At 42.2% G+C, this 24763-nt stretch overlaps 1 protein-coding gene across 1 annotated transcript in view; it reads left to right on the plus strand.

Moving 5' to 3' along the window:
• The window catches only part of LOC145409602 (allatostatin-A receptor-like), a 132067-nt gene extending 107607 nt beyond the window's left edge, over positions 1–24460 (plus strand). Inside the window, exons 3-7 of the mRNA XM_080279955.1 lie at positions 10448–10656; positions 12897–13066; positions 17503–17691; positions 23547–23686; positions 24196–24460. Of these exons, the coding sequence (XP_080136081.1) occupies positions 10448–10656; positions 12897–13066; positions 17503–17691; positions 23547–23686; positions 24196–24460 (973 nt within the window). The remainder of the gene's footprint in view (positions 1–10447; positions 10657–12896; positions 13067–17502; positions 17692–23546; positions 23687–24195) is intronic.
• Positions 24461–24763: the final 303 nt, after the last annotated feature.

Raw genomic sequence — 24763 nt, forward strand, 5'->3', positions numbered from 1 at the left:
GAAATTGAGATAGTTGGTAGAGGAGTTTGGAAGCGTGTGTGAGAGGAGGAAATTGAAAGTAAAGGAGATTAGGAGTAAAGCGATGAAGTGTACGAGGTCGGTAGGTGGTAGGAAGATGAATATAGTTCTGAATGGTGAGTTGCTTGAGGAGGTAGAGTGTTTTAAGTATTTAGGGTCACATGTTGCTGTGGATGGAAGAATAGATGCAGAACTCAGGTTTAGAATGAATGAAGTAGGAAAGGTGCTGGGAGGAATGACTAAGTGTTTAGAGTTCGTTCGCTTAGAATGGATGTAAAGGGAAGGCTGTATGAGGGTGTTGTGGTACCAACTGCGTTATATAGGGCTGAAACATGGAATATGCGTGTAGCAGAGAGGAAAAGTTTGAATGTAATGGGGATGATGTGTCTGAGGAGTATGTGTGGAGTGACGTGTATGGATCGAGTGAGAAATGATGAAGTGCGAAGGAGAACTGGAGTTGTTCGGGAGATGGCTGATGGAGTTGAGCAGAGGGTGTTGCGATGGTTTGGGCATATGGAGAGAATGCATAATGAGCGATTGGTGAAAAAGATAACTAGATCTGATGTGAGAGGAGTAATGCCGAGAGGGAGACTACGAATAGGATGGATGGACAGTGTGAAGTGAGCGTTGGATGCGAGAGGGATGTCTGTTGAGCAAGGAAGAGTGGCTGTGCTTGACAGAAATAAATGGAGAGAAATTGTGAATGAATAAATGATGATAAGCCCTGAGGAGATATTCTCCCGCATTTGGTCTGATCAGCTAATTAGGTCAGGTGCGGGTAAGGAGATGGGTCTATTATGATGTGGCAGGGGTAAACCAGCTCTGCTGTCGGGTCCTGCTGCGGATGTCACTGATTGTACTGCGCAGTTGACCCTCGTGCAATGTGGTGCGGTGAGGATCTGTCCCTTCTCCCCTTTGGGGCTAAGATGCGAATGAGTGTGTTTGAATGGATGAGTAAATTGGGAGTGTGTCATCCTGTCTCGGCTACCTCTCTTTCCTTGGGGGAAGCAGCCTAGGTATATACAGTAGATAGATAGACCGAACGGACATCTTATTAAGCTTATATCACATTCATGCGATGTGACACGGTATTTTGTATTCCTTTCATGCTGTCTCCAATTTAGTTTAATATCTTAGACGACACGTAAAGAACTGAGATGGATAGGTAGAGACTTCCCTGAATCCATTACTGCTAGGATGTTCTCTTATATTAAATACAGACAATATCGAGAAAATACACCATCTGACTCAAGGGCTAAAACCCAAATAATCTACAGGTCATTCAAGTCATCATATATTTAGCACTATAGTATCTGGATTACGAGAATATTAGAATGTGTCTGGCCTCTTTATGTCGTTGCTGACTGTAGTCTGTAATGATGGATGAAACCCAAAGAATGCTGATAACCACAACTGTTCCAAAAGTCCTGTTAGAAACTCAGGGTTTTGCCATCGCGGTTTAACCCGCTGAAGCAGATGATGCATTTTCTTGGTTTATTCTTGCCACTTCCATACGATTATATTCAATCGTGGTTACGTCTGTTAGACGTCATCATGGTGAAGCGGTTGAATTTTAAGAACATTGTCGTAAAACCCTGAGACTATGAGATGGAGCAGAACATTTCCCATGAAGTATTAGAGAATTTCCCAAGTCCTTTCACTAAACCCGCACAATAGTTTGATATTTCCTATTCTTGGTACCGTCAAACAGTTCTAGATAGTTGGTTTCATATATGACGAAAGGGCATTCTATAGCTGAATGACATCGTCTGATCTGAGCAAAGATAATTAAGATATCTTTTGTCGTAGAGAATGACAGAAAAGCGATAATTACACATAGAGGAATAACGATCATTGTCGTTATGAATAAATTGTTTGGTGACATCAAAAACATAATATTAAAGGTACCTCTCTGTATAGTAAAAGCAGTGATTCAAGTGATCTGCACGGTTTTTAACTCATCGAAGCAAATGACTTATTTTGACTATATTCTTGCTACATATTGATGAATTTTTTTTTTTATCTGAGGGGAAACCTCTTAAAGTGAATGGGTCTGTGTAAGATATATTAAAACTCCAGAGCTCGAACAATATCTCCCAAAGTGCATTAAAGTGTTTAGGTGCAGCAGTATGAGATAATATATCATCCAACTTAATATTATCCAAAGAAATAAGAGTGAATCACTGGCGAAATCTTAACAAATCCAGTAGAGATATGAGCGAATATTAACACTATCATTATCAATACAGCAATAGTATTCTGTTCCAGATAAAGTTAGCCAATTTTAATATGGTGAAAGTGAGTCATAGGAGCACAACTATTAATGCTTGTAGCGTTGACCCTCTCATCGTTATGTCAACTCTTGTGTTCTTTCGTCACTAAAACCATACGATTTTTTAAAAGATGAGTAAGTGTAGGCGATTAAGTATTTAATATTATTACTGATGGTTGTATCATGTCAAGACAAATCATGAATATTCTTCCAGTTAATGTTAGACGATTTTCTACAGTAGACCGCGACTAAAGAAACCTGAGTGTTAATACTTATAAAATTAACACTCTTGAAGTCGAGCAATTCTAGCATTTCATCCTGGTCAGCTCCAGATGATCCTGTTCAACAGAAAATGAATCACAGCAGCCGGAGAGAGTAAATACTGTCATCATTCACCTTGGAAAGCATTGGTATTCGTTTCCTGCTAACGCTGGTCAGTTTAATTCAGCTGATTGTCACAGGCGCCATACTGTTACTATTAACAATATTATGGTCACAAATACCTTTGTATTCAGTTTCTGCCAACGCCTGGCGATTCTAACCAGCTGAACCATAGGTGCCTTATAGTTAACACCTAGTAAAGTAAACTCTAGCATTGTGTTCCAGGAAACTCTAGACACTTATTCAGCTCAAAGTGAGCCATGGGAGGCTGAGAAAGCACTGCTAACTTTCTCGTCGTCAGAATAATTCTAGTGTTCTATTCCATCAAACGCCAGACAATTGTTTTCAGATCAGAGTGAGTTACCGAAGTATGAAAGTGTTAATCGATGAAAATGTGATGAATTACAGTACCGTAGTAAGGAAACATATCAGCGAATATCAAGCGAATGTTATGGAAAAACTAAGACTTTTAGGCCAAATGCCAGAACGGGGATTGAACCGGACTTGGACGGTGCCAAGCCCAGGCTCACGGCTAACACCAAGTCGGGTTCAGCCAACCGGACTTGCCCATCTGCTGAACTGAAGCTCCAATATAACTTCACACAGTCGGGCTCAGTTGGGCTGCTTGAGGCAAACATTCAACTATTTTCAAACCAGTCGGTTACATTGCAGACATTTTAATAGCCTATGAAATTTAACAAAAAAAGGAAGAAAAATCAAAAGAAGATTTATAAAAACGTATAACAGATATCTATAGTCAGTTGTCATCATCTGCATGAAACAAATATATATATATATATATATATATATATATATATATATATATATATATATATATATATATATATATATATATATAAACAAACCAAATCGTACAGAAACCACATTAAATAATATGAAGAACCGCGAATAGTCCTGGCATGGTAAGATGACACTGCAGTGAGTCCGACTATTATGCATGTTTAGGGAAGTTGCCGCCAGAAATATGGATTATTACGCCAGTGACCAAGACACTTCCTGGCCCTCGACGGGGGAGGACTGCGTTCCGTAAGAAGGCCCGGCAGTTTTTTTTTTTTTTTTTTTTTTTTTTTTTTTTTGTCTGTCGGGTGGGGGTACCCATCAAACAGTCAACGTAGTGCTGCTGTACTCTAAGGTGACTCTACACTGAGTGACAAGCCAAATTACTTACTGTAAGCCAGGAAATCAATTAATATGCTTGGTGGTAACATTATAGCCAACCAACACGTGTTCCCTACATGTCAACAAGTGGGTTGGCGGCGAGTTAATGTCCCTCCCCGGAAAACAAATAACTATAAAGAGGCAGACTGCCTCAGACCAGGACTAACCAAACAGGTGACGACCAAGGACCGTACAAAGGACATGGTGCTGATGTCAAGGTGGAATGTGAGGGGTGTGAATGATGAGGTGAAAGAGATAGAGAAATTACTCATGTGAATAAGGATGCAAAAATGGACATATGTGGAATGGCAGAGACCAACGCGAAGGTGAGAGTGTGAGAGAGTGGGACTATGGACTGGGTATAAGTACGGGAGCAGGTGAGAATGAGAGGACAAGGGAGGGCGAACGTATCGTTGTGTGCAAGAGATGGAAGGAGAATATGAGAGTATGGATAAGTTAGTTCAAGAATTGTGTGGGTATGAATGAAAGTGGGAATTCAAGCATAGGTGATTGTGCGTGTATATGCGCCAATGGAAGACCATGCAAGCAGAATGAAAGAACAGTTATAGGCAAATGTGGAAGCATGCATGGAAAAGTTTTAAAGGAGTGAGTGTTTTTGATTGGAGATATGAATGGAAAAGTAGGGAATGTGAGGGTGGATGGAGTAGTTAGTGAGTGAGGTGTGCCTACAGAAATGGACCAGAATGGTAATGCTCTAGTGGACATTTGTGCAGGGAGGGGGTTGGTGAGAGCCAATACCCTCTTTGGACACAAAATGATCCACAGGATTACATGGTGTGTGATGAGAAGGGTGGGCGGTGAACTGAACGAACGGAAGTCAATGATTGATTATGTGTGTGGATGAGAAAAAGAGACTATAATGGATGCATGAGTATACAGAGGTTGAGGTAGTGGACTTTCTAACCACCACTCAGTGGTGGTGCAAGTTAAGGTGCAAATGCGATGGATAGATAGAAGGAGGATGGATAAATAAAATGAGGTGGTGTGTGGAGTGAAGAGAAAATGAAAGGGGTAGCAAGGAACATCATGGTGGAATGAAGAGATGAGTCAAGCTGTGGTGCAAAAGAAGAAAGCATGGAGTCTGTGGATGGGAAGTAGAGGCATGGAGGAAGTAGAGAGGTGGAACTGAGAGTTATATGTAGAGAAGAACGGAGAGGTGAAAAGATTAGTGGGAAGACGATGAAAGAGGAATTCGGAAAGAATTTGAATGTAAAGTGGATGGAATATAAGTAAATGTTCTGGAAGGAGGTAAAGAGAGTTAGACAAAGTGATAAAGACTGTAGTAGGGGGGTGAAATTAAGAATAGTAGCTTGCTAGTGGAGAAGGGAGAAAAAGTGAGCAGATGGAGAGAATACATTAAGGAACTGTTTAACATAGAGAATGAAAGTAATGCGAGTATAAGTGGCTGGGGATTGGCTGGGAGGAGAGATATGAAAAGGGAGTAAGAGATCAGTAGGATGGAAGTAGTGGAAGCAACGAAGAAAGTCAAAATAGGAAAGCCACAGGAACTGGTGGAGTGTGTGGTGAAAATTTGATGCATGGGTGAGAAATAGTACAGGTAGTAGAATGAATATCGAAGATAAGCACACTGGCCTGGGAGGAAGGTAGAGTTCCAGAGGACTGGAAGTCAGGTATTATTATTCCCAAGTGCAAAGGAAAAAGGTAATTTGGGAAAAAGAAGTGTGTGGCAGTCATGAGGATATTTGTCTTCTTACTTTAACAGAAACAGTATATGGCAGGATACTTACTGACGGAGTTAGTGAAATAACAGAGAAATTAATTTGAGAAGATCAGGGGAGGTTTTTAGGAAGGGAAGAGGTTGTGTAGATTTGATATTCATCCCAAGGTCTTTAGAAGAAAAGCTCCTCGAAAAAGGAAGAAGTTGTATCAGCCTTCATGGATTTGGAGAAAGCATATGACAGAGTGAAGAGAGAAAGAATGTGAAAAATATTAAGAATATATGGAATACATGGAACTCTGCTGAATGCCGTCAAGAGCATGTATGAGTGCGCTAAAGGTGCACTGCATGTGGATGGTGAACTGAGTGAGTTTTTTCTATCTGAATGTTGGACTGACACAGGGATGTGTCAAATCTCCATGGTTGTCCACTCTGTGTATGGATGGAGTTATAAAATAGATACTAGGTACTATAGGGCAGCGAATGTTGGAGCTGCCCAAATGAGAGAGGGCAGTGTTTGGTAACTTCCTGTTCTGTTGGTTGCAGATACTTTATTGAGTGAAGACAAATGGGAACTGCAAGGCTTGGTGAATAAGTTTGGGAGAGTGTGTAAGAAAAGGAATCTAAAGCTGATTGTAGGGAAGAGTAAAGTTGTGGGCCTTGAGAGATATGAAGTCACTGAATGCATAGTACAGTTAGATGGGGAGGAAATGGAAAATGTGAGTGCATTTCAGTACTTGGGTAATGTGATGAGTAAGGATGGATGTTTAGAGAATGAAGTGCTTGAAATGGTACAGCAGGGAAGAAAGGTTATATACTGGTGTTTTAAATGCACTGATAAGGAATAGGGAAGTGAGCATGGAAGTGAAAAAAAAAGTCGCTGCGTGATAGTATTGCGATACCAACTTTAACGTATGGAAGAGAAGCTTGGACCTTGTTGGAAGGACACAAGTCAAGACTGAGAGCAGTGGAAATGAGTTTTCTGAGAGGAGCATGTGAAGCTGTATGGAGAGACTGACAAATGAAGAAGTGAAGGAGCATCGTGGTGTGGTATGTGGATGTGACAGAAAGCATTAGGTGATTTGGCAGTGTGGAGAGGATGGAGAGCGAGAGGCTAAAGAGGAAAGCATCTGAGTGAGGTCGAGGAAGGAGAGGGAGGGGAAGACCGAGGATGAGATGTAGGGATAGAGTGTAGAGGTATATGAGAGAAGGGGGGGGTGAGCCGCGGGGAGGGAATCGAAATGATGGAACAGGTCGTCATGGAGGCGATTTGTTTGTTGCCACTTTATTTTTTTTTTTTTTTACTAACAGAACAGAGGAAGGAAAAACAAATGAATAAAAACAATAATCCATACACCAGATTACTTGCGTCCTCCATTCATAAATAATCTGTAACAGTTGGACTTGAACAGCTGTAGGTTGAAGTTTGGGGGGAAACAACAACGGGGAAGCGAGTTCCATGATATTTAGGCGTCTAACTATATATAGAAAGATAGACAGACAAACGTAGTCATCCAGTCAAATTGGCAACATCGGTGAGAGTTCAGCGAGAGATGATTGGGCAAGAGCGCGCCTTGAAGCGGGAAGAGATGAAACTATTTGACTAATCAGACCGAAAAGTCTGAAGAAGAGACGTGTTTTGACATAAGTCCAACCTATACCGAACTAACTTTGGCGTAACCCAACGTTAGCCTACTATAATACTCAATTTTGTTTTAGGAAATGACGAAGGTGAGACGTTGCCGAGTCATTTCTTGAGGTACTCTATCTGACGTTACCAGTATGACTTTATATCCAAAGATTCCTGGAACAAATAAACAAAGTAACTGAGTCTGGGTAGGCCTGCTGGTGCACTTAGACTTGTCATCATTGGTTTCTGATTTAATCACAGATTATGGCTGTTTGCCATGAAGATGGAATAAAAAGGAAAATTAGGAAAATAGGCAGTAGTCTTCCATTCACGAAAAAAAAGCTTTGGTGATGGTATAGCTTCGCTGTCGGTTTGAAGGTGGTGCTAGTGCCTCGTATGTGCTGCCAGCCTTATAATAACTTAGTGCAAATATGGATATCATAAGGCATTGCCGGCGACACTTGCAAATAATAATATCAAGCGACAGAAAATTATTTTAATAAAATACAAACCAGTGTACAAAATGTAGCAGATATGTATCTTCCTTACACCCAAATACTTTGTATAAATTTTATAAAATATTTTTTCCCAAGATCTTATGCAGCCACAGTCTGTTGTTGTACTAGGGTTTGTTGATTAATTGTTCAGTTTTAAAAGCGAGTCTGACCAACGAAATAAATAGCTCCAAAAGGCTTAAGTCCGACTCAAGCCCCCTCAGAGGCAGCTTGGGCATGAGAGCATATTCTCGGCCTGTGAAAGACATAAGTCTTGTTTCTGCGTATCGGTTTAGGCGGGTGGGTCTCAAGTCTGACTTAGGACTGACTCAAACTCCATGTCTGGAGTTACAGGGCCTTAGTCTTATAAGTCACTCTTAGCTGAGTATAACGGGCTGTCATTAAATGGACTAGAATATCGGAGTAGTCCTGGCCATGAGTTAGCCTAATGGTGGCAGTATGAACATTCTCTGGCTGCTGTATTCACTCAGTTGAATCCCAAGGTAAAGTGACGGGAATGTAGCAAACTGTTTTGAAAGGAGGTTAAGAAGGTAAGACAGGGTGGTAACGGAAGAAGTAAAGAAGTAATGGCAAAGCGGTGGTGGAGCAGGGAGTTAGCTGATGGTGACAACACTAATGCAAAATGTTCACTATGGAAAACGAAAGTAACGCATGTATAAATGGTTGGGAATGACTGGGAGACAAAGAGAGGAGAGTACGGAGGAAGAGATCAGTACAATGGAAGTGAGAAGTCAAAATGAGGAAAGCCCGAGGAATTGATGGAGTGTGTGGTGAAATGCTAAAATACAAATACTGAGAAGTGTTAGTGATAGAATGGATATGAGAAACGTGTAGATTTGCATAAAGGAAGAGTAGGGTGCCGGCAATTGGAAGTCAGGTATAATTATTACTCTAATGAAAGGAAATGGGGAAACAGAAGTGCGTGGTATTTGCAGGGATATTTGTCTCGTCAGTCCAATAGGAAAAATATGTGGTAAGATATCTGTCAATAGACTTAGGGTAATAACCGAGAAATTAGTTAGAGAAGAACAAGGGAGGTTTAGGAAGGTATGAGGTGGCATGGATCAGATATTCCTTCTAAAATGTTTTGTGGAGAAGTATCTAGAGAAAGAGAGAACTTGTATGTTGCTGCCGTGGATCCAGAGAAGCATATAACAGAGTGACTAGACAGGGAATGTGGAAAGAATAAAAAATTAAAGAACAGATAGGATTTTGTTGAATGTTGTGAAGAGTATGCATGAGGACGCTAGGGTCACAGTGCATGTGGATAGTGAAGCAAATGGGTTCACTGGTATGAATATGGAATTGACGCAGGGGTGTGTCATGTCTCTGTGGTTATTCAGTTCGTGCATGGATGGAGATATAAAACGGCAGTGGATTTTGTAGTGTCTCCAATGAGAGAGGGTAGGGTTTGGAAACTTCCTGTACTGTTGTTTGCTAACAGAATTGTACTGCTAGGTAAATCTAAATGCGAGCTGCAAGGCTTGGTCAACAAATTTGGGAATATGGAGGAAATAGAATCTGAATGTGGAAGTGGAAAAAAGTTATGTTCTTTGAAAGAAACGAAATCACAGCATGCACAGTCTGGATGGCGGAGAAAGGGAGAAAGGGAGTGCATTCAAGTACTTCGATAGTGTGATGTGTAAGAATGGAAGTTTAGGGGATGAAGTGCTTGAAAAGGTACAGTAGGGTAGAAATGTTGCTTGTTCATTGAAATCAGAGAAATAATAAGGAACAGAGAAGTGAGCATGGAAAAAAAAAAAACGTCGTTTCATGATAGTCCAGTAGGCCTATTATGATCTCCACTGTAGCATAATGAAGTAAAGCTAGAAATCTGTTGGAAGGACACAGTTCAAGAGTGAGAGCAGTGGAAGTGAGCTACTTGAGAGGGTCATGTCGAGTTACATGGAGAGATAGAGATAATTGAGAAAGTAAATGAGCGTTGTGGGTTGATGTGGATGTGATTTAATATGTTACTAGTGATACTGTGAGATGCTTTGGCCGTGTGGAGAGGATGAAGAATGAGAGACTGACTATAAAGGCGTAGGTTAGTATGGTGAAAGGAGAGAGGAGCAGGGGAAAATCAAGGATGAAGCTGAGGGATAAAATAGAGATATAAGAGAGAGTGAAATGTGAGTAGGAGGAGCACACCCAATTGGCAGAGGACAGGGAGACATGGAGGTGATTTGTTTGTGGCCACCCCTTACGGGATTAGGTCGTACGGCAATAGACTAGTAGACGGATATAGCATTAGCCTAGATAGAATATTAGCGTTGCCTCGACTATGACAAGGTTAAAGGTACCAGTAATACTCAGGCTTCAGCTCGTTTAATAAAATCATCTTGAGTTAGCTGGGGTAAAGTATTCGAGAAAACACAGTCATACCAATGAAATAAGGGGGAATACGTAAGCATTAAGGCAAAATTATTAAGTGAAAATTAAAATTATATTAATGAGTGACAGGTTAACCATATCAGTCTGATGACGTTTTGTATGCGTTTCTACTAAACACAGACGATTTTATGCAGCTTTAAAGACACTCATCGAGATAGAATGGATTAGATATTACCCTCATTAAACATGTCACTCCGAGAAATCTTTCCAGAGCTGAATCGTTTGGATGTAGAAAGAACGAAAAAAAAAAAAAATTATCATATTGAAGGACTAAACTAAGGATTGACCTTCATGCAGCAGCATGGCATAAATGTAGCAGTTCTCTTTTTTCCAATAATACCTCTCTCTCCCCCCCTCAGCCTGGCCATGGCGGACCTACTGTTCATCGTGTTTTGTGTGCCGTTCACCGCGTCAGACTACATCCTGGCGTCGTGGCCGTTCGGTAACATCTGGTGCAAGACGGTGCAGTACCTCACCTACGTCACTGCTTACGCATCAGTCTACACGCTGCTGCTTCTGTCATTTGACAGATTTCTGGCCGTCGTTCATCCTATTGCGGCCTTAACAAGTGAGGTTATGTGGATTTCTCACTCGTTTTAGCACGACAACGATTTATCTTTATTTTATTTCAGCAGTTCCAACAGGTTTTGTGAAGAATATTTTTGTGAGGACCATTTAGTCTGTGAGGCGGATCCGAGGCTATGAAGGTTTGATTCGTGAATGAGTGAATAGCGGCCTGGATGGTCGCTCATCCTAATCTCAATTCAAACCTCCTGGGATGGACATTTTAGAGGGTGCGGTGGTATAGCCTTTCACGTGCACCTGAATGCTCTCCCCCTGTCGAAGATCCATATTTACTGTAGACTATTTAAATCAAACATAGCCATTTCAAAACAGTTTTCACGTGCACTTCTCTCACTACATTTTAAAGGTCTTCGATACCTCTGTCCATGGATGAAGCTTTAGGTGGGTCAGGTCATTTCATCAGTGACAGGAAGGGGTGTTCCTCAGCCTTACGGGTCACTTGCCCTTCAGGATCCGTAAAACGCAACTTGAATACAAATAGTACAGCTGTCCGCCCATGTCAGGTGTTTGCAAGCCAGTCGTTACAGTACAATACTTCATTGATATTTGTCATGTGTCAGCACTTTCCTGGTCTTTGATTTGAATCATTTCCAGTCCATTAAAGTCGTGGAAAATCGGGATAAAAAGATGACGATGATGATATCTCATTTTGTTGTCTAATTACAGGTGATTTCAACCGATGTTAACTCATTTTAGCCACACCATTCATGACAAAGTTATTCTCGATTATTACCTATTCTCAACCTCCTTTTCAGAAATACATGGAAGTAAGCATTAATTTCGAATCGTCCTTAACTCATCAAGCACCCTTTTAATCTTCCTCTTCCCCAGTTCGGTCAGTAAGGATGATGATGATGATGATGATGATGATGATGATGCTAATGATGATGATGATGAGAGAAATTGGTTTATGACGATGAAAATTTCGAAATGATGACAGTGACAATGATAGTGGTGATACTGATGACGAGTTGATGATGGTAATAGTGATGATGATAAAGCTGATGACTGTGATGATGACGATTGTGGTAAAGTGATAATGATGTTTGGAGAGAGAGGATTATGCTGATAATGATACTAAGAAAATAACCTTGATGATACATAGCGATGATACCGATGGTTATGATTTGGTTAACATTAATGATATATGACAGAAAGAGGGTAACAATGGTGAAATATACAATAATAATGTATATGTGCAGTTTCTTCCTGTGCATTCAAGAAAACACGGAAGCTGCATATCCGATCCTGCGATATGTATAACAATTTCGTTGAAGTCCATGTACTCGTTTTTCCCTACTTCTGGTCGGTTTTACTTCTGGGAGGGGGGCTGACTTCCCCAAGATTCATTGGGGGAGGGGGGGGGAGGTCACGCTCCCTAAATATTCCATTACGGATAAGAATCCATCGAACAACTTTTGCTAAGATATCAAAGCCATACCTACCTTCCTTTCAATATTTCTGAGAAATTTATATTTGGTAAGTGGACTGATCCACCTAAGGATCATGCTTGGAATATTGCATGTAGTGAAAAAACCTCGGTGTAACCAGGCAAACTCATTTAGGAAGTCCCTTTCACATCTTTCTCCTGTTTCCGATCGTTTGTCATTTTGGAAGGGGGCTGACCCCAAGAACCACTTAGCAGGCGGTGAAGCTCTCTGATGATCGCAGTACGGATGAGCCCATTGTACAACTTGTGCTAAGATATCAAAACCATATCTGCCATTCTTTCAATATTTCTGAGAATGTTTAATTTGGTGAGGGGAGGCTGACCCCCTCAAAATCATGGTTGGGATTTATATATAGTGGATGAACTTGGATGACCAGACGAAATCACCTGGGAGATTTCATGCACATCTTCTGTTTCTGATCGTTTTTATTTTTGAGAGGGGGGCTGATCCCTTCCCCAGAACCATTGGTCGGGGAGTGACGCACCCCAATTATCGCATTTCAGACGAGAGTTTATTGTACTACTTGTACTAAGATATCATAGCCATATCTGCTCTCCTTTCATTATTTCTGAGAATTTTTGATTTGGTGAGTCGGCTAACATTCCTAAAATTCACAGACAATTGTATATAGATGAAAACCTTCCCAGTAACCAGACGAACTCATCTAGTAAATTTCGTTCAAATTTATAAAAATGAGTCGCGTTGTCGAAAATACCATAATGCATCGCAGGACTGAAACTGATGGTAATGAGACTTTCTCTGTGTTCCTCAGTTCGTACAGAGAGAAATGCCTTGCACGCCATCGCCTTCAGCTGGATCCTGATCTTAACCTCCTGCATCCCACTCTACCTGTGTCACGGCATCAAGAGGCAAAACTTTGATGGGGAAGTGTACAATCAGTGCTCCTTCCTCGATGACGACTACAACCACAGTGCTTTTCACGTGAGTATCTAGAGGAAAGAAGGAATGAAAGGTGAGGAATTGACGAAAAAAGGAAAAAAAAAAAGAGGGAAACTATGGACGAAAAAGTTAAATGAGTGTGAGAACAAACAACAAATGAGCAGAAAAATGGATGTGAGTATGAAGCAGGAAGAACGAGTAAGAAAAGGAGAGCAAGAAGGATGTATGATGAGGGTAGGGGAATAAAGGAAAGGAAGATGCAGGTAGAAAGGGTGGTTCAATATGGAGAGAGGTATACAGCCAGTGTAAGAGAACGAATGAAGGGGGAAGCAGGATGGACGGTAAGAATAGGCTAGAAGGAAGAAAGAGAGGATAGGGAAAGAAGGAAGGGAGAAAGAAAAAAGTACGAATAAAGGATCAAGAGAGAGAACTTCAATGACAAGCGTAAAATCAGTGATCCTTTCACTATAAAGGCTGCAACCACAGTGCACTTCACATGAGTAGAAGTAGAAAAGATAAAGGGAAAGGGATGGAGAGAAGGATAATGATAGACGAGAGACAAGACAAGAGAGGGTCATGGCAGAAATAGTGTTAGATGAAAGAAAAGTGAGGTGAGAGAAGGAAGGAAGGAAGGGAGTGAAGCAGGGAAAGAAGGTAGAAAGGTAGAGATAGTAGGATAGGAGAGAGGGAGGGGAGAAGAGCAAAGGAAAGGTCAGGCGAAAGCAAGCAACGGGCTGGTACAAGGAGGGAGGGAAGGAAGGAAGGAACGCGGAGAGAAGGAAGGTGAAAGAGAGGAAGGTAAGAAGAAAGGTAAGATTTGGAAAGGTACTAGAGATAGGTAGTGAAGGTCGCATGCAAGAAACAGGAATCAAAGGGTAGAAAACAAGAAGCGGTGTCAAGGCACAGCAAACCCGTCCCCGGCAGTCATTTTAGTGTTAACGTATAAACACAGCAAGATATCTAGTCAAAGATGTCACATATCAGATTTGGAGTAAATCGAGTGAAGATTGACGATTTTATGCCCATTTGAAAGTTTAGGCCCAATCCACCTGACATTGACCCCCCTACCGCTAACTGGGTGGGCGACCTCCCCTGATGTAATGAGGCATGTTAAAGGATGCATATTAGAAAGATACACCTTGAGGTTTTTGTTTCACGTCGATATGACGAAATTGAAAGGAGTTATGGCGAGGAAAAAAACAGATTTTTAAAAATACCTTTTTTGGGCCTACAGCCTAGTCCTTGGCCCAATTTGGCCCAAAACTTAATCACGTGATCAGAAGGCCATAGCCCAACATCAATTTAGTCAAAAAAGCACCAGTAGTTGTCGCGTCAAGTTGTTAACAGACGGACAGACAGGCAGACAAACAGACAAACCAGGTGAAAACAATACCGCGGGTAGAAAGGAAGTGACAGGGGTTGAGGGAGTAAAGGGGAGAAAGGGTAAGAGAGAAGAAAAGGAAGAATGAAGCAAGTTAGGAAAGGAGAATGAAGCATGAAGCATGAGGGAAGAAAGGAAGGGTACAAGTAGGAATGAAAGAGCCAAGTGACAATACTTGGATAAGTAAGATTACATTCAGTGCTCTTTCTTAGGTACAGTACATCAGCTACAGCGACTTATACGTGGATAGGTAGAAGGATAAAGAGATACAGATATAGGAAGGAGAGAAGGAAGAATTGTAGAGGGATTAAGGAAGGAGGGAGGGAAACTAGCGAAGGAGGGACGAAAAAAAGTAATGGTAGGATACACAGAGAAGAAGGGTAACTGAGGAAAAGTAAAAAACTATATCATATATAGAGAGCAAAGGACAGGAATCGAAATATGGAAGAAATGAGGGAAAATGAGGGAAAGGAGAACAGAAATGGGGAGATAGCAGAGTGATAAAGGGATGGGAGAGAGAAATCAGAGAATGATGGACGCAAAAAGTAATGGCTGGAGACACAGACAAGACGGTGATTGACGAAAGCAAAGAAAAAGTATAGGGAACGAAAGAGAGGAATGGAAATGTAAAAGAAATGGAGGGACAAGAGTGGATAAACGGGAGGGTATAGATATGAAGAGAAGGATGTTGTAGTTGTTGTTATATTCGCCTCGCACTTGTTGAGGCACGGGCAAACAAAGAGCCCGTCAGGGAAAAAGCAGGAACAAGCTCTCCAATTAGAACATAGCGGGGACAGCAAACTGGCGAACGAGGGAAAGGCGGCAGAGGCAGGAGAAGGGGCGATGGTTGGTGGTGAGATCGGCTGCCCGATGATCGACGAGTGTGGAAGGGCTTGGCGGTGGATGGCGAGGCCGGCAGCATCATGGTCTAAACGGGGGCAGGGCGGGACGAGAGCCGGGTAGACTGCGCGGCGCCGATGGAGGAGGTGCCGACGAGCTCAGGTAGAATCCGCCCCGACGCTGCCCTCGACCCCCATGCCCCTGATGGAAAGGGCGAAAAAGACTCGCCCAGCTCTCCAGCAGCAGCAGGTGGAAGCACAGAGGGGAGGCTCGGTCCTCGTCGTCACAGATGGCACAGCCCCGGTCCATGGTCGTGGCGGAGGGAGGGTCGTCGGCCGGGTAGTCTAGGGCGGAGGAGCCTCGACCTCCTGGTGGGCACACCAGGGCACTCCCTCAGATAGAAACGACGGGCCCGTCCCTCGGCTGATACGGCTGCTGGGGAGAGCTGGTCCCGCCGGGAGGTCCTGCCGCGACGAGAGATGGGCTGCGAGTGAAAGAGAAGGAGGGAGCAGGAGGAATAACACTAAGGGAGAAAGAGGGAGAACGATGGATGAAAAGAAGGAATGAGTATTGAAAGGTATGACAAGTAAAGGACAGGAAAACAGATGAGAGAAGAAAGGAAGTAGTTGAAGGAAACAATCATAAGCCGTTCCTTCTCTTTCCCGCTCTCTGTCACACACTCACAACCAACATCACTCAGTGTTCTTATTCCGTTAACCTCTTCCCTCACCTTGCTTCTCTCCTATTTATTTCCCTCCATAACTCACCTCACGCCCTTACCTTCTTCATTTTTCTTCATCCTCTTCCCTCTGTTTTCCATTCCCTTCTGGTTTCTTCGTCATTTCCCTTCCTCTCTTCTCTGTCTCACTGAACCCTATCTCCATTTTTTTTTTCCTCCCTTACACGAGACTAAGCCTCGCCTATCTATTTGTTTATCGTCCAGCCCTCTTTTGCCCCATCAGAACATTAATGACCCGAGCTATGGTACTCAGTCCCAAACGTTAGCAAGCGTGAAGTCACTCCCAACCGAATGGCTGTATGTGAGCTATAAGCCCCGACCATCCCTAGGATGAAAACCCTGGTAGACCGCATCCGGTTGGAGAGCCTTAACCCACGAGACCATCGGCGTCCATTTGGTTATATGGTTACCATCTATTGTAGTAACTGTCAGTAACTGTAAAGTCACCTGAAGGTAGTAACACTGCATCGAATAATTGGATGGTGAGAGTATCCGCCCAGAACTCTTCTGTATATCTATTGCCAAACGCTTTAATACCATCCGGGGTGGCCACAAACAAATCGCCTCCACGTCGCCCTGTCCCCCGCCATTTCACTGCCCTGCTCCCAACTCACACCCCCCTCTCTCATATACCTCTCCACTCCTTCCCTCCATCTCATCCTTGGCCTCCCCCACCACATCACTCAAATACACTCTCCTCGTCAGTCTCTCACTCTCCGTCCTCCCCACATGGCCAAACCACCTCAGTATGTTTCTCCTAACGCTTCGTATCACATCCACATCCACACCACAACGCTCCTTCACATCTTTATTTGTCAATCTGTCTCTCCATGTGACTCCACATGCTCCTCTCAAATAACTCATTTCCATAGCTCTCACTCTTGACTTGTGTCCCTCCAACAACGACCAAGCTTCACTTCCATACGTTAGAGTTGGTATCACAATACTGTCATGTAATAACGTTTTCACTTCCATGCTCACTTCCCTGATTCTTATCACTGCTTTCAAGGAACCAGCAACCTTTCTTCCTTGATGTACCCTTTCAAGCACTTCACCTTCCAAACTTCCATCCATACTTATCACACTACCCAGGTACTTAAGCGTACTCACATTTTCCATTTCCTCATCATCCAGCCTCACTGTACATTCACTGACTTCACTTCTCTCGAAAACCATAACTTTTCTCTTCCCTACATGCACCTGTAGATTCCGTTTCTTACACACTCCACCATTGGTCTGTGGAGAGAGAGAGAGAGAGAGAGAGAGAGAGAGAGAGAGAGAGAGAGAGAACAGAGCCAAGATTTAGCACTTATACGACGATGGTCCAGTACAAAGTGTAAACAGGCATCTGGTAGTGATAGTAGTAATACTGTTAATATTTCATCCCGTTTCAGAATTGGTTCATAACAACGATGTGTACCTAACCTTCACTTATGCTTGTGGTTATAACAACGATGTACTTCACGTTCACTTTCAGATCGGGTTTATAACAACGATGTACTTCACGTTCACTTTCAGATCGGGTTTATAACTACGATGTACTTCGTGCCGCTGACTGTGATCGTGGTGCTGTACCTGATGATCCTGAAGCGACTGTGGTACGGTGTGGGCACCAGGAGCGCCGAGAGCGTGAGAGGCAAGAAGAGGGTCACCAGGATGGTGGTCATTGTCGTGGTTACTTTCATTGTCTGCTGGTTCCCCATACAGGTATAGTGTTCCTCCTCGTAACATAGGGTTTGGGTGGAGTCACCCCCTCCCTACACTATTGCCATGTTTCCTAACCCTACGATGTATAACGCCTGTGGTTTGTGTAGTAGGAATGATACATAAACATAACTCATACTAATATAACTGTAATGAAAGTGCTGACATGTATCAAGGAAGAATAAAACTATTCTGCATACTATATTATACGATAATAGAGAAACGTGGCATAAAAATTTGGCAGTGTTGCTCTAAAAATATTCTAATTATTATTTACTTCCCCAACACTTCTAACATTGCTAATTAATTTAGCAAGTATAATTGCAAGAAAATTTGAAGGGATAAAAGTGGGAAGAGGCGATCCTTTCATAATTAAAATAAATATATCAAACAGCTCTGGGGTGGCAGCACTCACGCGACACGTGTTTGTGTACGCTATGGGAGGTCACCAACCCCCTACAGGATTTAGGCCTATTGGGGAAACCTCTATAAAAAAAACGCGCCGTGACTTTTACCTCAAGGGTGGTGCGGAAATAAAGTCAAAATTATAATCCATACATAAAAATGGAAGTAAAAAACCATGGATGACACATAACAAAATCTAGCGAGAGAGAGAGAGAAATAATAATAATAATAATAATAATAATAATAATAATAAAACTTTATTTCCACTAAACAGTGGGTATTCTTATACATTATACAGTAGTACAGCATACAGTATGAAAGTTCTATACACAATATAATACAAGTTGATACATATGGTGGAGAATAGTGACAGAGAGGTAAATGGTTTAAAAGGTGTGGGGACACTTAGGTTAAAAATAGATCAATTAAGGGATTTAGGAACGAAGGCAGTGGGAAGGATTAAGACAGATGGGATTGTAAGATTAGGGAGTTTGAGCAATAGGGTAGAATGTATGCTCTCAATAAAAGTATAGCAATTATCAACGGCTAATTATTATACAGGTGTTGATGGTGGGGGACTATATTTATAGGAGGTGTTGGTGGTGGAGGTATAGCGGGTGTTGTTGATGGGGGTGTTGTTGGGGGTAGGGGTATAGGGGGTGTTGGTGGCAGGGGTATAGGGGGTATTAGAAAAACGGAGATCACAAGAGGGAAACAGTGTCAAGGTCATCGCTGATGGAGAGGTCAGCTCGGAAACGTGGCAACAGTGCAGGGAGGGGGTGACTCCACCAAAACCCTACGTTTCGATCTGTCAGACTATAGGTGGGGTGGTGGTGACTGTGGTGAAGGGGTGATTGTTGTACGAAGGAATACATAGGAAAGCAAACAGCAACAGACCTTATGGTCCTTTCGAGGCTGTTTGTCGTAGAGTAGACTATGACTACGAGATCTAACTCTTCATGCTGAAGGATAAGGATAGAAAAACAAGAAGGCTCTCCCCGCCTCCAAACCCTTCAGTAAAACTGGCAAGAAAAAGTGAGAAAAACCACCATGTGGCATGGAAAAACTGACATGGAAATTTCATAGAAGGACTGAAAAGGAAAAGCTACATTCTTTAGTACTTTATCTATACGCTACCAGTATGAAAAACCTGAAAGAGAAAGTAGTAAAGAAACATGAATAATCAAATAAATAAATAAATAACGCATGACACTATGTACGGGTACCCTGCGGACACAGCGTGAAAAATCCAAAGTGCACAATGTGGATGTTCAGGGGCGGTGCGGCAGCCTTTCCTGGCGCTATTAAGGTAGGCAGGAGTCACTTCGGCCCCAGCTCCGCTCATTCCACTGAGACTAGGAACTTTCCCATGCGGGACAAGCACACAAGCCATCTCCTGAAGCAATGACCCTGGTACATTTAAAAAATCCCGATGGTGGCCACTTAACTAACAGGGACCCTCAGTGATCCACAGCCCATCACAATTCTAAAGTACAGTATGAGTAGTGACCGTTAACTCAGGGCTGTCTGTGCATATGCTGGTCTGTGCATATACTACATTTGCGTTTAATAAATTGATCCAGGCTCTAAAAAAATAAAATAAAATAAAAATTACACATACACAAGTGTGTTCAGGAGTAAACATATTAACCTGGGGATTGGACGACAAATACTTATCCATGCGACCTTTAAAGGTCGGTACTGTATTACAATTTACTACACTGGAGGGCAATTTGTTCCATATATTTATTAACACTATTAACCCGCCCCATCCCGTCGACGTATGGGTACGTTGCAACGATTTGCATTTGCCAGTCTCGGCAACGTACCAGTACGTCGTGCAATTGCAAGGTCCCTAATTTGCACAATTTTCAATTTTCGCATGTGATTTTTCGTATGTATACACGGGACACCTTCCTCTATTCCTCTACAAGATACCAAGCAGGGACAATGCCTTACACTGCATAACCTCCCCCCTCCCCCCCTCACGCCATTGTCTTGGCAAAGGACCTGTTACCAGTGACCTGGCTAGTAAAGTTATTCAGGGCCAGAGTGATTCCCCAATCGATGACAATGTGGAGGACAATGTTTACATAGCATTAGAAGAAGAAGAAACAGCCAGAAATAATGATCAGGTAATGTGGCAAAAATAGGTCAGGTATGGTGATTAGTTAGTGAGTGAAACAACGCTTATAATGCCTTTATTACTGCTTGAAAACCAATATACTCTCATACTACATATACATTCGTACCAAGTAAATAAATAAATACCGTTTATGAGTGGATAAAGTCGTTACCCTCCCATAGAACTCGTTTTCTTTGGTGCCAGCATGTTAGAAAACCCACTCAGGTAAGGAGGAACTCCTACCTGGATTGGGCACTTTAAACCTCAGGTGAACGATTTCTCTATGAATTTTCGATGTTTCTCACCAAAAGCGAAGGTTTTAGCCAAAAAAAAAAAATTTCGAAAATACCTTGGGACTGGGGGATGTCGGAGGTGCGGAAAACCTCGGGACGTGACAGGTTAAAGATGAAATGCTTAGCTTCATGCGACTGGAATGTTATTCCAATTATTGTGTGCCCATTGCCTCTGGCATAATTAGAGTGATCAACTGTGAAGTATTTATCGACAGCCATGTTATCATTTCCCTTGAATATTTTGAATACTTGAATTAAATCTCCTCCTAACCTCCGTTTAGTTAGGGTAAAGAGATTCAGGGCTTCCTCATACGGTTTATTTCTCAATCTAGGTATCATCTTTGTCTTCCTTCGCTGTACTTTTTCAAGCTTTTCCATATCCTTTTTATGATACCATGACCAAAACTGAACGCAATACTCCTAGTGTGGGCGTACTAAGGAATTATACAAAGTGAGGACGATATTACCGGATTTATATTCAAATGCTCTACCTATGAATCCAGTCAATTTATTGGCTTTTTTAACAGCTTCTGTGCAATGATTGCTTGATGTCAAATCGTTTGTTAACTCCTAAGTCTTTTTCATGGTTTACTCTATCAAGTTGGACATTATTCATGCTACAACTAGTTCATACATTTTTACTGCCAATGTTTAGCACTTTGCATTTATGAATATTGAAATCCATTTGCCAAACTTGGGCCCAGTTAAACAGTTAATCAAGAGCTCTCTGAATTGCCTGCCTTTGCAATGCTGTATCTGCTCTGTTACCTATTTTAGTATCATCAGCAATTTTGAAATCTTACAACACAATCATTCATCAGTATCATTTACATATATTAAGAAAAGAATAGGACCTAACACTGAACCCTGCGGCACTCCACTTGTAACTGTTATCCAGTCTGACTCATTTCCGTTTACTACACTTCTTTGGTTTCGTCCGGTGAGCCAATCTTCTACCCACCAGAGAACACTGCCGCTGAAACCATGTGCCTTTAGCTTCTGAAAGAGTCTTTTGTGTGGAACTTTGTCGAAGGCCTTTTGAAAATCGAGGTAGATCACATCAACAGTTTTAATCTCGTCGTACATGTTCAGTATCTCATTGAAAAAGTCCAACAGATTCGTGAGGCAAGAGTGATTATTACGAAAACCATGTTGCGAATCATTGATGAGATTGTTTCTGTTTCACAAACTTGCCTCTGATATTAGTTTCAAACAATCTGTAAACCATCAATGTTAAACTAATTGGGCGGGAGTTTTCTGGTTGGGCCCTGTGACTGAGGTGATGAGGATGGTTGTGGTGATTCCCTCTTTATTGTGCTGCTTACCATACGGGTGGATGTTTTGGAGGGGACTGTGATGATGGGAATGATTAGGCTGATGATGATAGTGATTTTGGTGATGGTGTAACGGTTACCTTTGTGTGTGCTGCTTCCCTATTCAGGTGGGTGAGGTTGTAACGATTGGTTTGATGATGATTATAGTGATGGCAGTGATTGTGGTGAAAGTGGCCATGTGGTGGATGTGGCTATCACTTTTATTGTGCTGGCCATCAATACTGGTGGGTATGGAGGAGGGGAAAGGAGATGCGAGAGTAATGAATGTGAATATTGTTAAAAAATGAGAAGATCTGGAGAATTGTGATTGTGATTATTGTTGGCTGAATACGCGATAGACGGCTGTATATGCGTGCAAGGACATGTTCGTTGTGGCTACAGATAATTCTTAAAACTTCCTCCTCAGCACTTTTCTGCACATTTCATCCTAATATCGTCGTGTATGTTAGTGATGCTAAGAATATCGATATGAACAACAATTTGCAAAGAAAATGGTGCTACGAAGCCTCCTATGCTACTATTTATACGAGACAGACACGGGATCTTTGAGGTAAGATCTTTTACCCTCAGTCTGTTGTTCACCTACTGTATAACTGAAATAGTGACCTGGATCTGTAAAGCAAGTGATGCATGACGTAGTCTGAAGGAATGAGTGTTGGGTATTTTTCTTGTCAGTCACGTGAAGCATGACATAGAGAACAAAGAGTGACAACGAGTGAATGCATGCTTTCATTCAAGTGGGCGTGAGGGGTATGGGGAATTGGGAGATCGATAAAATGATTTGACGTAGGCATTAATGCGTGAATGGGTATATAGTCGTATCATGGATGGCATAGACGGCTTCATGTACATTTTTCATAATAGTTCTTAAAATCATGATGATGACGATGGCTGTGATGATGAATATACACTCTGCAGTTGCTACTGCATATTTGCGTTTCACTGTTTTCTGCTCTCCCATAAATAATCTTTTTTTTTTTTAATCCCTTTCCAACCTCCCTACGTTGTTTCCTATATAATATGTTATGTCTGGCTATATTTTGGAGGTTATATGAGATAACCTGTTACTTCTTTTTATCACATTCTTTCCCTCTTTCATTTCTTATTTCATTCCTCCAACAGCCCTCTCTCTTTCCCTTCCTGCTTTTCTCTAATTCCTCCAAAATGCTACTATCGCTCCTCAATACATTGCTCCCGCCAACCTATTCCACCAACACCTCTTTTTTCCCTCCGAGACTCCTTCTCTCTTGTTACTCCATCATCCCTCTCTCTTTCCCTCCTTCCATCACTCCCTCTTTCTCGTTATCCCAACACTCGTCTCTCTTTCCCCCCTCCCTTTCCCTCCCTCATTCACTCTTATTTTCTTAGCAGCTTCTCCCCTCTATTACTCCTTCCGCAATTTGGAAATAATCGATATTTCTCCTCATGCTCATTCTTTTAACTTCATTCTCATATTCTTGCTTTCTTATCTCTTCTTACCACTCTTCATCTTTCTCTCTCACTTTTATTCATACATTACACCCAGCAGCTGCTGTTCACTCCAAGTCAATGAAAATGTACCGCATCTTAAAACACAATTTTTCCTTCCCTTTCTTATTCTTCAACTCCCTGACATTTCTCTCTCTCACTGCTGTTCACCCCAGCACCTTGTTTCTCTCCGTCTCTCCATCATTCCCACATTGTCTCATCTCTCCCCTACAGCTGGTGCTACTGCTCAAATCGCTGGACATGTACGAAATGACTACGTTCCGCATCATAACGCAGATTGCTGCCCAAGTGCTGGCTTATATAAACTCCTGCGTCAATCCCATCCTGTATGCTTTCCTGTCAGACCCATTCAGGTGAGCAGAGAGTGAGCGGAAGATGAGGGATGGAAAATTGCGAGGTGGAGAAATCGTTTGTGTATGGAAAAGCTAGTAGGTCAGAAAGTTTTGTAAATCAAAATTGAGGTAGTGGAGATTGTGGTGCTTATATGAACTTCTGTTTCAAACCAATCTATATGCCTTCCAATCAGACTCATTCAGGTGTGTTAGAGAGAGAGAGAGAGAGAGGGTGATTTGTGAGTCTGGTAGAAGCTGGGAAGGCAGGGAGGCTGATCTGTGAAGGCAGGACAGTTTTTGAGTCAGGGGATTACCAGTTGATTGATGGACTGGGGCATATAAATTCACAGATTGAGTGATAGATTGCTTGAATGACAGACAGATAGGCAGACAGACAGATAACTATTGGCAGTTGTGGCAGATGGAGAGTATTCATAATGGTGTAAAGATCACTTCACTAGTAAAATCCCACTGTTTGTGTTCAGAATACTAAATCCTCATCATTTCACTTTTTTCCTTCTATCCGACAGAAAGGCGTTCCGCAAGGTGATCTCCTGCTGCCCCCAGTGTCGCTTAGACCTGAACGGGAGGAGGGACGTGGAGAAATCAATGGAGGTTCGACCCCTCAACTCTCGCCCAAGCCCACAAACCATCACGATGACCAACCTGACTGCAAATACCACCAACCACCTTAGTCCTACACCAACTGTTACCTTCAACCACACCACCAACACCTCCACCACCACCAGCTTCACCAATGGCGCCACGGTTGATGATGGGACCAGCAGTCCATAGCCTTAAGATGTTGGATTCCTGTTTGTAGGGCATAGTGGGTCGGCCAGCTTTGGGGGTATGAGTGATGGTTGGTGTAATTCGTCACGAGGAAGGGAATAACAGAAGGTAGCGGACCTGTCTCAGGTCAGTGTAAACCTCCCAGAAACAAGGAGGCCAAGGGTCGTGCTCTGTTTGACTTCGGAAATGCCCTAGTATCAGTGTATTAACGATTTTATTTTATAGACCTTTGTGTTATATACGAGTATCTTGCATGATATTTGAGCCAAAAATATCCACATTCATAAATACCATGAACGAAAATGT

This window comes from Coenobita brevimanus, chromosome 82 (genome assembly GCF_032717465.1).
Source record: "Coenobita brevimanus isolate Jiangsu-jjx chromosome 82, ASM3271746v2, whole genome shotgun sequence".
NCBI classification, from domain to species: Eukaryota; Metazoa; Arthropoda; class Malacostraca; order Decapoda; family Coenobitidae; genus Coenobita; species Coenobita brevimanus.